General features: G+C 37.2%; 1 protein-coding gene across 1 annotated transcript in view; it reads left to right on the top strand.

The window, feature by feature from the left end:
• Nucleotides 1-16,695, top strand: part of LOC115219717 (von Willebrand factor A domain-containing protein 8) — a 117,254-nt gene that overhangs the window by 46,781 nt on the left and 53,778 nt on the right. Inside the window, exons 27-29 of the mRNA XM_029789906.2 lie at nt 10,576-10,687; nt 13,657-13,795; nt 15,078-15,295. Coding sequence (XP_029645766.1) covers nt 10,576-10,687; nt 13,657-13,795; nt 15,078-15,295 — 469 coding nt within the window. The remainder of the gene's footprint in view (nt 1-10,575; nt 10,688-13,656; nt 13,796-15,077; nt 15,296-16,695) is intronic.

Below are 16,695 nucleotides of genomic sequence, written 5' to 3'. Positions count from 1 at the left end.
CAGGGAATTGCTTCACCAGCAATATTGGCACTGCATTCCACTATCATTCTGACAAATAATTTTAAATAATGCTATAATTATTAATATTAGTTTCAAATTTTGGCACAAGGCCAGCAATTTCAGGGAAGGGGTTAAGTTGATGACATGTTCAACTGGTACCTATTTTATTATCGAGCCCAAAAGGATGATAGCCAAAGTCAAATCTAGTGGAATTTGAGCTCAGAACATATAGATATACATATGTGTATGTGTGTGTGTGTGTGTGTGTATATATGTATTGTGTGTATGTATATATATATATATATATATATATATATGTATTGTGTATATGTATATATATATATATATATGTATATATATATGTATTGTGTGTATGTATATATATATATATATGTATATATATATGTATTGTGTGTATGTATATATATATATATATATATATATATATGTGTGTGTGTGTGTGTTTTTGTGTATATAGCAGCACTATATTCTACTCCACTAGCTGTAATGATGATGAAGCTGATAATGACAATAATAAAAATGATGAAAATGCTTTTCTTTTTGATGATATTAGTGATGACACCAAAACATACCCATGATTTCTATCCCCCACTTCCAGATCAATTATGTCCAATTTTTTTTTTGAAATTTTGCAAACCTCTCTTCCCCACTTGATACTGATTTTGGCCAATCTTTTTTTGCGCTATGCACTTAATAATGATGGGAGAAGCCTTTAAGGTTCGGAAAAAAAATTGGGGAAATTGGCAATCATCGTTACAATTCTCAATTTCTTTATGTTCAAGCAGAAAATGAAATGTAAATTAAAAACAAGAGTGACATTTTAAAGATATTTTCATTAACCTCACCCCTCCTTGCTAAATCCTAAAATTTCAGCTTTTTTTCGAAAATTTTATAATCATAGCTTTAAGATACAGATAGTCTGAATCTGCAATTTGTTTCTTCTTATAATTTCAAAATAATTTTCAGATGAAAAGGTGTGTTATTTAAGGGAGATTTAGCTGTTGTTTCTAGTACATCCCACGACCACCTGGTTTCCTCCTCATTTCTTTGTCACATGTATTGATGTTTTTAAATATTTTTCTCCCCATAAATATATTTTATGGACTGATGATGCAGTTGTCCATTGCTGGTATTTAAGCAAAAACAAAAAAAAATTTGTAATATAAATTCGTAATTTCCCACACTAAGCAAAGCAAGTCCGTGTGTGTAAGACAAAACATGTTTACTAACAGAAATGTATACTACTAAAATAAATCAACTTCTACATAGCTTTTAGAACCACTGTCGGCTTAATGAAATTCTTTACACACATGTATACACATACGCTGACAAACACACACTCATAGAAAATCATGTTACTTTCTTGGAAATTTGTGACTTTTCACTGCCATTTGAAATCATATTAGTGTGTTTCTATTCCTGGATGGTAGAATCAGTGGTGTGGCAAACAGAGTGTTTTATAGTATTTAATGTTTTGTATCTTTGCATCTTGATTTCAAACCTTGTCAAGATTGACATTACTTTTCATTTTGCCTGGGGTCAATCAAATAAATATCTTTCAAGTACTATTCTCCTTGCTAAAATTTCTGGCCCTCTGCCTAAATTAGGAAATTATTATTAATTATTATTAAGGTGGCAAGCTGGCAGAATTTTTAGCACACTGGACAAATTGCTTAGTAGCATTTCTTCCAGCTTTATGTTCTAAGTTCATACTCCACTGAGGCTGACTTTACCTTTCATCCCTTCCATGGTCAATAAAATAAGTGCCATGTGAGCATTCGGGTTGATGTAATTGAATAACTCCTCCAAAATTTCAGGCCTTGCGCCTAAAGTAGAAAGAATTGTTGTATAATGAAACTCTACATCCCTCCTGGTAAAAAGTGGTAGTAGCCAGCCATTATAAATAGACCATTAGCTGGTTGAAGGTGGAAGGTCAGAGAAGGTCGAGAGTACGTGTAGACTGTGTTGATAGTTGTGTCTGTGCCGATCTAGTAATTATACTGTGATACTGAGTGGATGTTATATCGATCTAAGCCTCTTGAGGATAATAACACTGTACAACTGGGGGTCGTACAGTGTCAGATATAAACATTCTATCGATGACTTCAGAATATAACACTATCTGTCAAAGTGACAACCGTTGTCAAAAGACAGATACAACAGTGGAAAAAGACTGCTTTACAACAATTATTAAGGTGATGAATTAGCAGAAGTGTTAGTAAATCAGACAGTATGCTTAGCAGCATTTCTTTCAACCATTTATGTTCTGAGTTCCAATTCTACTGAGGTCAGCTTTGCCTTTAATTCTTTCAGTTTTGATAAAATAAAATACCAATTAAGCATTGGTGTTGATTTAATTGATTAAACCTTTACCCAAATAAAGTAGCTGTTGTACACTGGAGTTGACTTACTTGACCGCTACTTTCCAAAAATGTGTGGTGTAATGATTTTAGCCAATCCACTGGTGATGTTGTCTATCTATACTTTGTTGCAATGTCTTATTACAATTTTTCTTTTTATATACTTGTGTGGTTATCTTGAACCTTCTACTACAGCCTCAGGTGGGCTAAAACCTTGCGAGCAGAAATTTTATGTATATGTGTGTGTGTACCTCTTATCTTGATATTGTGTGATTGTTGGAAATGAGTATCATCATCATACAAGCAGTTTCATTCGTTTCCAATCTTCCATGAAAGTATATCTGGCTATGGGAAAATATATTACCTTGTTTGGAAACAGGTGTAGGTTGGTGACAGGAAAGTCATCCAACCATAGAAAATTTGCTTCAACAAATTCTGTCTAATTCATGCAAGTGAGCATTAAATGATGATATCTATGTATAGTGTTGGGCAGAATACTTAGTGATATTTAGTTAGTCCTTTATATTTCAAGTTCAAATGCCACTGATGTTAACTTTGCAAAGTACTGGGGTTGATTTAATCGACTAACTCCTTCCTCCAGCTTTCTGGCCTTGTCCCTTTGCTAGGTTAAAAAATGTATTTCTTTGATATTAAATGAATAGAATAATTATTTTTTATCAGCCCTAATAATTATCTATGCTATTTGATACTTTTTACTCCAAAGTCACTCCATATTGAGTAAACCTTTGATCAAAGATATTCCAATCATGGCCATCCTACCATTTTGTATATCTAAGACCATCTTGTCCTATGTGTCCTTTCTTTGTTAAAGTAGGGTATGTGTGTGATTTGAGAGAGGAATTTGACTGCTATTTTTAGCAGGTTAAGCAACCATGTAAATGCTAGATATCAAGGTTGTAGGTTCCAAGTACAACTGTTCCAAGCCACATCTTTGTAATTATTTTAGTAAATAAACCAATATATTTTCTATCTCCTGTCTTACGTCTTCCTTGATTCAGTTATAATATAGTACTCTTCCTCCAAATATAATAAACAATCTGCTGTTGAAATACCATCTTTATTTCCTCCACATGGAATGCTACAAATAGCAGACCAAAGTTCCCTTTTTATAAAATTTTCATCTTTTAGTCAGGGAAGCAGTGCTCATGAAACTTTACAAGGTCTCTGAGACTAGTGGGAGGAGAGGGGGAATGAGGAAGATATCCTCTAACTAGAGACCTGGCTCAGAGTGAACTCCACTAAAAGCACCCAAGGACCAAATGGTGGTGTTGGCCTTGGCAGGATTTGAACTCAGAATGTGAAGAGCTGGAACAAAGGCATTAAGTTATTGCATCAGATTTTCTAGTGTTTCTGCCAGACCATTATTTTAAACTGGTACTTTAATTTGATGGCTTCAAAAAGATGAAAGGCAAAAAAAAAATAGTTAACCTCAGTGGGATTTGAACTCCTTAAATAAAAATATACTGGATAATATATTTTTAGATATTTCTAAAAAGACAAGATAGTCATGGGTGGAATGCTTTCGATCTTAGCTTTGCTCAGTCAACACCTTACCATTGCAATCTATTATAACAAAGCATTAATCCACTGTGGCCTTTTTAAAAATATTCTAATGTGAAATATATAACAATTTGATACTTTCCTTCTGAAAATATTATTCAGTTTTTGTCTGCAGCAACTGTTGTGCTGTGGCCCTCATGCCTCATCAGTATGTTAAAATTTAATATAGTCATAAACACTTTACATTTTCATCATCATCATCATCATCATCATCATCATCATCATCGTTTAACGTCCATTCTCCATGCTAGCATGGGTTGGACGGTTCGACCGGGGATCTGGGAAGCCAGAAGGCTGCACCAGGCTCCAGTCTTATCTGGCAGTGTTTCTACAGCTGGATGCCCTTCCTAACGCCAACCACTCCGTGAGTGTAGTGGGTGCTTTTTACGTGCCACCTGCACAGGTGCCAGGCGAGGCTGGCAACGGCCACGGTCGGATTGGTGTATTTTATGTGCCACCGGCACGGAAGCCAGACGAGGCGGAGCTGGCATCGGCTACGAGTCGGATAGTGCTTTTTACGCCACAAGTCGGATAGTGCTTTTTACGTACCACCAGACCAGGGATCCTGGCTGGTTCAATTCGATTTCGATTTCGTTTTCGCTTGCCCCAACATGTCTTCGCAAGCAAGGGGGTTGGCATGGGTGCCTGTCGTACGGTCAGATTGGTGTATTTTACGTGCCACCGGCACGGAAGCCAGTGGAGGCAGCGCTGGCATCGGCCACGAGTTGGATAGTGCTTTTTACGTACCACCAGTGTGCATTTTATTAAATATTTTGAAAGTGGTCCTTTCAGAATTATACTTAGGCCCTTCACTCCCTATGAAGCATAAGCCATTGATGACTTTACTCCATCGTTCTTGACTCTGAGCTGTCTTTTTACCTCTTTTCCAGTTAGATCCCAGCTTTTCCAGCTCTTCTTCAATACCCCATATGTTTCACTGAAGGAAGGCCTTCCTCTCCCAGGTCTTGTTGGTTTTGAATTGTCATAGATGCATCTGTAACTTTGCCTATTTGCTAGGGAAGGATATCGGTCCTACACAAACCCATTTTTGCCTCAGGGGGAAGAGGTGATCCATATTGGTCAGGCCTCTATCCTTTGATCTGTCCAACATAGAGAGGCTCCTAACAGGAACTTGTATTCCACTGTTATAGCTCCTAGGGTCATTGAGACACACAAGTCATCATCTCATAATGAGGATTGGATTTTGTGGTGGTTTCAGAATTATATAACAATCCAATGTAGGCCTAAACCCTATACATTGGTAACTGCTACTGGTGACTGTTTAGTGTTAATTTAAAATTGGTATTACTTGCTTATTATATTGATAATCTACTATTAAGCCTAATGCCATTGTTTTTTTGTTGCTCTGATATTCTTGTCTGTTGTTGATCTGATGTTCTTGTATGTTGTTGCTTTGATGTTCTTGTCTGGCATCCTTTAATATATCAATAGTCAGTTACTGGGTTCATGTTGTATATGTAGAGGCTAACACATGGTTTATATTATTCTGTATGTAGACCTGTTCACATTGGTATAACATTCTATTTCATGTACAATATGAAACTAATAGGCTAAGTTTCAAATATTATATAGGTACTCTACTGCTAGACTGACATTCTTCTGTATGAGGTCTGATCAATAAGTATCCAGACTGTTGCTATAGTAACAAAGCTAAAGCATGCAGAGTTAAGCTGCTTGGCAAAGATTGACCTTGAACTCTGATGTGCATGCACACTGAGTTTTAACGTTCTAGCCCACTTCTGCTGTTTACAACAGTGCTTGGAAGGAAGGTGTGTAGCGTGTGAGCGTTGCATTGACCATGACAGAGAAAGTTGTCGTGGTGATATCTGCTCAGAAGCCTACGCAAAGTGCAGAAAGTGTATGGAGAGGAGTGCATGAGTTGCACACTAGTGTGTGAGTGGTTCAGACATTTTCAAGATGGCCGAAAAACTGTCGATATTGACGAACATCCTGGGATACCTGCAACCAGCAGAGCTGAGAAAAACATCGCGGATGTGCATGCAGCTGTGAGGGGAAATCATTGAATCACCATCTGTGAGTTATCAAAGAATGTGGAGATTAGTTACAGTTCAGTTCAGTCCATCTTCACTAAAGATTTGGGTATGAGATGCATATCTGCCAAGTTTGTGCCCAAACTGCTTTCAGCTGACCAAAGAGACACTAAGGTTTCAGTTGCACAAGATGTCCTTGATTGTGTCGAGAATAATCAAAACTTTTCGAAAATTTTGTGTAAGTCTTAATTTGCAAAGTGTTACCGTTGATTACAGTAGTAACTTATACTCCCAAACGGCTGAATAAATGAGCTAGCCATTATGTGTGAATTGAAGTCTTCCAGCCATTTCTGGGATAACCCAAGTGATTGGTTAGTATGTCCATGCACTGGGTATTCTGTCATCAGAGACAAGGTATGAATATTTAGACAGGGAAAATTTACAGTTTACAAGGAATAAAATAGAAGAATAAAAAGTAAAGGTAGTTCGAAGAATATAGGCAGGAGAATAATGTTCGCAATTCATCGTTTTCCAGTATCAAAGCATAAAAAATATTCTAAATGCTCTGAAATCATCAGAGCACCTGAATTTATCCAGCAAGTTCAACAAACCATTGATTTCAATCCCAGAAAGTCCATGAGGTCAATTGCAAAAGATCTCTATGTGTCAGAAGCAACAGTCAGAAATGTTGTCCATGAAGACATCAGATATAAATCTTATATGATGAGGAAAAGACAATTTATGTTAGAAAAAGCAAAAGAAAATCACTACATCAGATCTAAAAGGCTCTTAAACAAACTGAAAAATCCAGCAGAAGATTTGATTTGGTTTTTCTCAAATGAGGAAAACTTTGACCAAGATCAAAAAGAAGAAGTGGCAGATGGTTATGTGCAGACCCTTCTGAAGTTCCAAGTGTTATGCATACAAAATTTCTTGCAACTGTCATGGTTTTAGGGGGTGTCAACAATGAAGGACATGTGATGCCTCCTTACTGCTTTCCACACGGCCTTAGAGTTAACTCTACCACCTACATTGAGGTCTTGGAAATAATTGTTAAGCCCTAGATAGACAGTGTATGCAATGGAAGGCCATATGTGTTTCAGTAAGGCTCTGCACTATCACACATGGCTCTAGTAATACAGGAATGGATGGCTGAAAATTTTCATGATCACATAACCCCTAACATTTGGCCTCCTAATTCCCCAGATCTCAATCCATTGGACTATTATATGTAGAGCATTGTTGAGAGAGAGGTCAATGTACATGCCCATAACACCAAAGATTCTTTGAAAGTTGCCATAGTCAGAGTAATGTCCAAAATGAACCAAGACCACTTGATTCGAGCATGTAGATGATTTAGATCTCATATAGAAGCAATTATTGAAGCTGAAGGTGGTTTTTATTGAATAACATTATAGAAAAGAATGTTTATTTTTATCCTCATAGCATTTTTTTTATAAATCAAGTTATTATCTGTCATTATAAATCTGTTCTTTTGTAAACATCAATCTGTCCTCAAATATCTTAGGCATCCTGTATATATATATATATATATATATATATATATATATATATATATATATATGCGCAGGAGTGGCTGTGTGGTAAGTAGCTTGCTTCCCAACCACATAGTTCTTGGTTCAATCGCACTGCGTGGCATCTCGGGCAAGTGTCTTCTACTATAGCTTCAGGCCAACCAAAGCCTTGTGAGTGGATTTGGTAGATGGAAACTGAAAGAGCCCGTTGTATATATGTATATATATATATGTAAGTGTGTGTATATGTTTGTGTGTCTGTGCTTGACAACCGATGCTGGTGTGTTTACGTCCCCGTAACTTGGCAGTTCGGCAAAGAGACCGATAGGCTTACAAAGAATAAGTCCTGGGGTCAATTTGCTTGACTAAAGGCGGTGCTCCAGCGTGGCCACAGTCAAATGACTGAAACAAGTAAAAGAGTAAAAGAGCAATATATATATATATGTAATGTATATATCTATTATATATATTATATATATATCTATTATCTATCTATATATATATATATTTGTTTTTGTCCAAGGACTGAGGCCATGCTGGGGCACCACTGTTTACTTTGTTACACTTTCACTAAACCTCCTCTGATAGGTGACATTTGGCGGTTGAGGAAGTTTAACTATGCTGCCCTCATCTGTGTTTCTTGCCTAGATGTAGGTTCATCTGGAACTCTCGACAGAAGGAGATATAGTTTTTTTGAAAAAATCCTACATTCATGCCCTGCAGGTCTCCAGGTCTCTCAGGCTTTGTGAGAGGATATTGAAGAGCTGTGGGCCTTCAAAGCCCAAGTTGTTGCAGTATCTGGTCCTGTATCCTGATGGCAATGTTGGGATCTTTATTACCATGCAGCAGTGCCCCATCCTGCTGTTTGTGTAAGTGACAAAGTCAAAGTTTGGAACAAGTTTTTCTAGGCTTTTCCAGATGTATATTATTGCATATCTTTCCCACCTTCACTCCAGGGAGTAGAATCTCAACCCTTTCAGTTTCTCCCAGTAGCTGATATGTCACATTGTATTGATCTTCCTTGTGTAGCTTCACTGGATTGCCTTGAGTTCTATCATTAATTTTACACTGTTTGGTGACCACAGTCAGGAGCAGTAATCCAGACAGCTGAAAACAAAAGTCCTTCAGAGGACCGTCATGGTTTCCTTTTCTCTTGTTTTGAAAGTTTGAAGGATCCATCCATCCAAACATCTGCATTTTATTGCCAACTTAGTTATGTGCACCTGTAAAGATGCATCATTACTCATGTCAATGCCCAAGTCACACACTGATTTTGTTTCAGCAATTGGAATCCCTCCTAGGCCAGTGTATCCTATCTGATTTTCATTGAGCTTCCTGTGTTGGTAGCACAGGGCTTGGAATTTTCCAGGATTAAACTGCATGTTATTTTCCTCAGCCCATTTGTATATTGAGTCCAATTCTTGTTGCAGATGCACAATGTCTCCAGGGTCCTGTATCCTCTGAGAGAATTTTGTATCATCTGCATATCTAGCAAGAGTAGGTACTTGAGCAGCTAAGGACATGTCAGAGAGGGCCACTATAAATAGCAGTAGCCCCAGGACAGTACCTTGTGGAACACCACTCATTATTTTCTTGGAGGTGGCCCCATTGACCGCCCAACTTCTATCTTTTAGAAAGTCATGTAGCCATTCTCCAAGTTTTCCAAATATGCCAAGATTTTGAAGCTTGTGACAAATCATACCATGGTTGACTTTCTCAAAGGCTTTTGCAAAGTTGAGATATATCACGTCTACATTTGAGTTGTTGAGCAGCTGCTTTAGCACCCAGACATAATGGTGTAAGAGCTGTGTCAGGCAGCTTCTACCTGATTGAAAACCATGGTGGGTGTCAGTGAGTAAGTCATTCTCTTCAAGGAATGCAATTAATTTCCTTTGGACTATTCATTCCATGACTTTCCTGATGTGTGAGGTCAGAGACATAGGCCAATAGTTTTTAGCATCTGCTCTGCTTCCTCCTTTATGGATAGGGCATATTATTCCCTCCTTTAGTTTATCCGGGAGCCTACCATTTGTGAGGAAGCCCTGAAAAAGTAGCTGCAATGGTTTTGCAAGGACGTATTTGCATGACTTGAGGAGGATTGCTGGGAATCCATCAGGGCCAGCAGCTGAGTTTGCATCGATATCATCTATTGCTAGCATTACATCCTTTTCTTCGATGTTGATGTAATCAATTCTTACTGCCTCCTGTTCAGCTTCTGGAGCAGTAAAGAATTGTACAGGTTTGTGCATATAAACTTCTGATGTATGATCTCTAGTATTTCAGTCTATAAGTGAAGCAAACATTGCTCAGACTTCGGCTTACTGAGTATAAGTTCTGGGAAAACTAAAATGATATGTACTATAATTTATTTAACTTAAGTATTACAACAAACAAAAATACATATTTAAAAAAGTGATGCTCATTTACAACCATTACATGAGATCAAGAAAAGGGTATACATACACGTATGTACTTGGGTACATACACACAAACACATACATATATATAGGTATGGTGATGCAAACAGGAAAAACAGAACTCAAAATATGAGTATTTGTATATTTTTATTAATATTTAGCAGAAGCGGCAGAGTGACTCAAGCGCTAAGAGCTTTGTGTGTTGGCTCTTATCAAACTATATCATCATCATCATCATTTAATGTCCATCTTCCATGCATAGATGCATAGGACAGTTGACAGGAGCTGGACTTGTAGAAAAATGACTCTAGGCTACTGTATCTATTTTGGCAGGGTTTTTACAGCTGGATACCCTTTCTAACACCAGCCACTCTACAGACTGAATTCAGTGCCTTTTACGTGACACTAGTACATACGAGGTTAGTTTTGGCATAATTTTTACAGCTAGATGCCCTTCTAAATGCCAACCACTTTACATTATCATCATCGTCATAATCATTGAAAGTTTATGTTCCATGCTGGCATGGGTTGAATAGTTTGACAGGATCAAGTGGTGTCATGGATTGTATCATGCTTTGGTGTCAGTGTCTGCCTTCATATGATTTCTGTGGCTGTTTTGGAAAATTCTTCTGCTCTCCTTATTTTGCAGGCTTCCTTTACCAAAATTTGAACGTCTTGGACAATGGAGAGTTGCTTCTTCAGGCATTCGGCAGCAAAACATCTTCAGCTGCCCTGTAACCACCAAGCCTCTTGATATAAAGGTTAGTGAAATTTATTGTGGTAAGCCTTCAAATTTTATTAGATGTTAGCCAAGAGTGGTAGGCATGATATGTTTATCTGGTTTAACATCATCATCATCTGGCTTTTTTGGTATTTTTACCAGAGTCCTTGCCTCCTTTTGCAAGCATTCAGGCCAGGTTTTCTGGCTCTGGTTCCTCACTTCTTTCCTAACTTCTTTCAAACAACCTTTGAGGCCCTGAAAAGAGTCTAACCTGCCTCTTCAGTCTAGTTATATCTCTATCTTTTATGGGAATCCTTCGCTTCCTGAAAATCTGGCTGTAACACGAAATTTCATAATGCGAAATTAATTTTCCAATTGATTTTCATATTATTGAGATTGCATTTCTACAAACTTTTTTGAGGAAAAAAAAGTATTAGAAAACAATAGAGAACAAGTAACATGATCAGCTTTATATATGAAAATGACTATTTTTAAACAGACATGGCACAATATAGATATGTAAAAACATAAAAATCATTTCAAGAGGGATAAGTTAGGGAATTAATAAGTATTGTAATATCATTAGAGTACGTTCTTATCACAAAAGATGTTGGCTGCTGTGTGAGAGGTGGTGGTGGAATGGGCATTACTAGAAGCACGAGGGACAATATTTTTTTTATTGTTCATTATCATGAACATCAGCTTGAGGGGTGAAGAACTTATCCAAAAATATTTCTTGTTTATGACACATTGTCTCTTTGTACAGCTCAATATAAAAAACTGAGCTCATTGTAAACTCCTCTATTAATTTTTACGTCATGTTCATGATTGGGATCATTATCTTCAAGATCCAACAGACTTTTCTCTATATGTGCCAACTCTTTAGCAATAATTTTTATAGGCAATTTAAGTGGTCTAGGCAGTACTTCTGTTGTCTCATCTTTTCTTTTTCTAACAATATCAACTCTTTGTTAAATGAACTTTTTCTCTGGGACACTAGCAACTCAGTCACATCATCCTCTATGACTTCTTCAGTATTATAACTTGTAATTGTCACAATATCTTTCCGAATTTGATGTAGATTTTCTGCTTGAGGAAGGCTTGTAATGTCATGGATACAGTCTGGCCATATACTTTTCCAAGCACTATTCAAAGTTGAAGGTTTCACTTCATCCCACGTCTCTGCTTTATTATCTACAGCATCCGTTATGTTGAATTTCTTCCAGAAATCTCTGACAGTAGGTTTATTCTCCTTGTCAATTGCTTTCACGAGTTGTTTGAAAGTTTTCATAATCTTCTCATATAATATACCTTGGCATTTGCTATTTTATCTTGATCCATTGGCTGGAGCAAAGAAAGTTGTATTGGGGATATAGTCTACTCTCACATTATCAGAAAGATCATATAAGTTTGCTAGATGGCTTGGTGCATTGTCCAAAAAAAGCAATGCTTTGTTGGAAATATTATATCTGGAACTGTTCCTTTCTATAACAGAATGAGAAATGTTTGTAAAGCTCTCTTTGAAAAGGCTCTTAGTCATCCCTGCTTTCTTATTTGAATATAAAATCAGAGGTAGATTAAACTTGGTGTAACTCTTGAAAGTCCTTAAATTTTCTGGGTGATACACATGTAGGGGGTTTTAATTTCATATCACCAGCAGCATTTCCTCATAAAAGCAGTGTCAGACAATTTTTGGAAGCTGATTTTTCTTAGAAAACAGAAGTTTTAGCGGGCATGCACTTCTGGAAAAGTGAAGTTTCATCGACATTACATACTTTTCTTCAGCTGCTCAGGATAATTAGTTGCAGCCTCTGTATCAGTGCTTGCAATTTCACCAGTCATTTTTATGTTGTGCAAATTCAGCCATTACCTACCAAAAAGGGTTTTTCATTAGAAGTTTCACCTTTCTTTTTTAGCAAATCATGAAAGGTGAAGGATGTCTTCTAGCATCTGATCAAAAGCACACCAGGCTAATTACATCATGGGAAAATTTGACACTGCTTCAGGCAGATCCTGCTGGTTTCCTTGAATGTTTCCTAACCAAGGATGAGTATTGGGTTCATCACTTTGAGCTGGAGTGGAAACACTCTTCTTCACCTACTCCAAAGAAAACCAAGGTCGTTTCATCAGCAGGGAAGATGATGGGCTCAGCTTTTTGAGATGCAAAAGGCATTGTGTTTATTGACTATTTTCAAAAAGACTACACCATCAATGAAAAGTCCTATGCTGAGACAGTTATAAAAAGCTATCTTACCAAATGCTCTGAGAAACTGACGAAAGGGGTTTTGTTTGATCAGGACAATGCTCCAGCACACAAGTTTTTGCTTTCAATGGCTGCTGTGTGGAATTGTAGCTTTGAACTGGTTGATCAGTCTCCCTGTTCTTTTGATTTGGCTCCATTTGATTCTCATCTGTTCCCCAACATGAAAAACACTTGTCTGGGAAGCAGTATTGCAGTGATGATGATGTCATATCTGCTGTTGATAACTTTTTTGACCAACAGGGCGAAAGTTTCTTCATGAAGGGATCCAAGCACTGCAACACTGATGGAAAAAGTGTGTGGACTGCAAGAGAGGAGAAAAAACAGAGGGAGGGAAAAAAATTGTCTAGATTAATAGTTTCATATGCTGTCAACAGGTTTCTTCACAGTTTCCATCTACCAAATTCATTCACAAGGCATCGGTCAACCCACGGATTATAGCAGAAGACACTTTCCCAGTGTGTCACAAAGTGGGACTGAGCCTGAAACCAAGTTTCATAACCACACAACTGTGCCTGTGTCTATATGATCTGAATGCAGTGATGTATTGGTGTTAGGATCAAGTGTGTCAAGATCATCATCATCATTGTCATAATCATCATTATCATCATCATCATCGTTTTTGTCATTGTCACTATAATCATCAACATCATTGTTATCATCATCAATCCTCATGGTGATTGTTTCTCTTTTTTTTTGGAGTAAAAAAGAATTAATGTTTTTATTTATAATTTTTTCTGTATTCTCAGGGACCGCTGCCACTGCCACAAGAAGTTATAACTATTGACCGGACTGAAAGTCGTTCCAATACATTTACTGAGAGAGAAGCCCAATGTTTGCTTCCCCTTGATGAAGGTAACATTGTCGCTGATTTGGCTGTTACCAAAGGTTGGTCATTCTCATATTTCCCTTTACAAAATACATACATACACTCATACATACAGGAGATTGTCGCAAAGTACCTAGTGAACAAGAGGGACAGTGATGCTCTTGTAATCCCAAGGTGCAACCACATGTGTAGGCTATGTCAAGTTTCTGTAGAAGGCATCATGACAAAATGTTGTCATGGTACTACTTCTCTATGTGGCATGATGTTGTTGCTAAAACAATTTAAAATGCTATCCGCAAAAAGACTGTCCTGAAATAAACTTAGAAAACCCCTCTGTTATGGAATACATTCATAAACACCAACTCAAGGAATACTGGTGGAATATTCTCATCAAAACTTCTGAAAAAATGTAAGCATAACAGACCGGATATTGTTGTTTGGGACAGAGGGGCAAAGGTAAGTACCATCATAGAGGTCAGCTGCCCGACAGATATAAATATCTCTTTGAAAATCCAAGAACAAGAGGATATCTATGGACAACAGCTTCGAAACTGTCAGCTTCTATATCCAGACTATGAATTTATTTTCATACCATTAATAATTGGAGCACTAAGTTTTGCTAGTAAATGTTTAAAGGAGAATCTGGATAAACTGGGATTTTCTGAAAGAGAAATCGACTGGCTAATTCGTACATTACAAGTGCAATCTGCAAGTGGAACAGTAAAAATATGCAAGACTTTTCTCAAGTTCCAAATGTAAATTTGTCTGTATTAACTACATCCCAAAGACAGAGCCTTGTATGTTTGTTGGAAACTGGTTCCCTCCTCAGTGAAAAATGTATATAATTAAAAAATAGAAGAGACATACATACATACATGCATACATACATACAATGTGTACTTTGGCATGGTTTCTACAGCTCAATGCCCTTCTGAATGTCAGTCACTTTACAGAGTGTATTGGGTGCTTTTTCCATGGCAATAGTGAGATCATCATGTACTTGCAAGACAAGACCCCCTCAACTGAGTGTGGTATTGCACTGAAGGATATGAAAGTATGATAGAGGGTCAGAAACAAATGCCTTGCTGAAGAGGTGAAAGCATGAAAACAGGTGGAGTCCTATTCTCATCAGGTAAAGGGCCTTGCACAGTTTGTTGAACAAAAAAAAAAAAACAGATAGAAATTTCATGCAATGTTCCCAGTGCAAACTATGGATATACTGGAGGTGCAACAATTGAATTACAGACAAGTTACAGAAAAGTAGACTTTGTATGAAACAATAAACATTTTAATGATAATAATGATGATGATGATAATGGTACCATTGTTTGTTTGTTTCAGCTGAGCATCGTAGTGCTGGCCAATCTATCAAAGATATGATCCATGTGGCCACATGTAACCCAATTTCAGTGATTAGCATTGATGCCAAGTCTGTTCACGGGAAACTCACTGAACTGTATGAACTGTTCCCACCAGTCAGCATGGCATATCGGCCAAAAGTGAAACTGACAGCCCTCTCTGCACCACTTGATGATACACTAATACTACATGAGGAATGCGTAAGTTTTTGAACCTGTAACTATAGGAAAAGGGAGAAGATAGCAGCAGTTAAACCAGCTGCTAATCCATTAGCATTTAAACTGGCCATATCTGATCTAAATTTTCTACCTATTTTATGCTCAAACTGGCCAGATCTGGCTTCTCACACATACCCTACCATATCATTCTAAAAATAAACAATCACATCATCAAAATCTTGAAGCTACGAGATAATGCATGATAAATTCAAAGCAACATCAATAAATAACCATTCCGTTGACAGAGTAATGTGAGTGCTAGAGGGTTAAGTAAGTATGATACAAGCGACTATTATTGATATTGATGACCGCAGTATCAGTGGTGTGGATGTTGGCCAGTTGATTTACTGTTGTGACTACATGGATGATGTTGATGCTGGTCAGTTGATTTATTCTAACAACCACTTGGTTGTTGTAGATGTTGGCCAACTGAATTATTGTAGTGACTACATGGATGGTGTGAATTTTGATCAACTGATTGGTTGTAGTGACCACATGGAAAGTGTGATGTTGGTCAACTGATTAACTGCAGTAGCCACTTTGATGGTGTAGATGTTGGTCAGTTGATTATCATGAGAGGTTTGGCATGAATGATTGTCATGTAATTTTCGTGATCTCTTTGGTGTGGATGTTTTATTCGATGGCTTTTCATAGTGTCTGTTGCCATTAATAGCCGATGAGAATGCATTGTAGCCCTTAGCTCTGGCATTTGAAACTCTGAGTACTATTATAACAGCATACTGATTATTGTAACTCTACTTATATATATATACTTGTTTGTGAAGACAAGGTGATTGTAGCGATCACATCATGTAGATATTAATCATTGTTTATAGTGACCATGTCATGTAGATATTGAGCACTGTTTGTAATGATCATGTCATTGGTGTCAATGTTAGTCACCTGATAATAGTGACCACATGATTGGCATAGATGTTGGTCAGCTGAATTTTGTAATCACATGATTGACGTAGTTGTTGGTCAGCTGATTTTACTGACCACATGATTAACATAGATATTGCTCAGCTGATTGTAGTGACCACATGATTGGTATAGATGTTGGTCAGCTGTTTGTAATGATCATGTAATTGATTCGAATATTGGTACCTGACAACATGGTGCCAGTTCTGTGGGTTATTATATTTATATTCTCTCATTTTCAATTCTACCTGATATATTGTTAAGTGAGCTTCTCCATTCTACTTTCACACAAGTGGATGTCTGTGTATGCTAATGTTTTATATATGAGAGTATATGTATATATTGTATGTTGTTATGTTTGTTTCCAATGCTTTTTATAAGGCATATGTCTGTATATGTTAACAATTCCTACGTAATGTTCATAGCTGGGCATGTTCGCAGTTTGTTCATTGTAATAAATG

The sequence above is a fragment of the Octopus sinensis genome, linkage group LG15 (assembly GCF_006345805.1).
Source record: "Octopus sinensis linkage group LG15, ASM634580v1, whole genome shotgun sequence".
NCBI lineage: Eukaryota > Metazoa > Mollusca > Cephalopoda > Octopoda > Octopodidae > Octopus > Octopus sinensis.
This window is presented reverse-complemented; position numbering and strand designations above follow the sequence as displayed.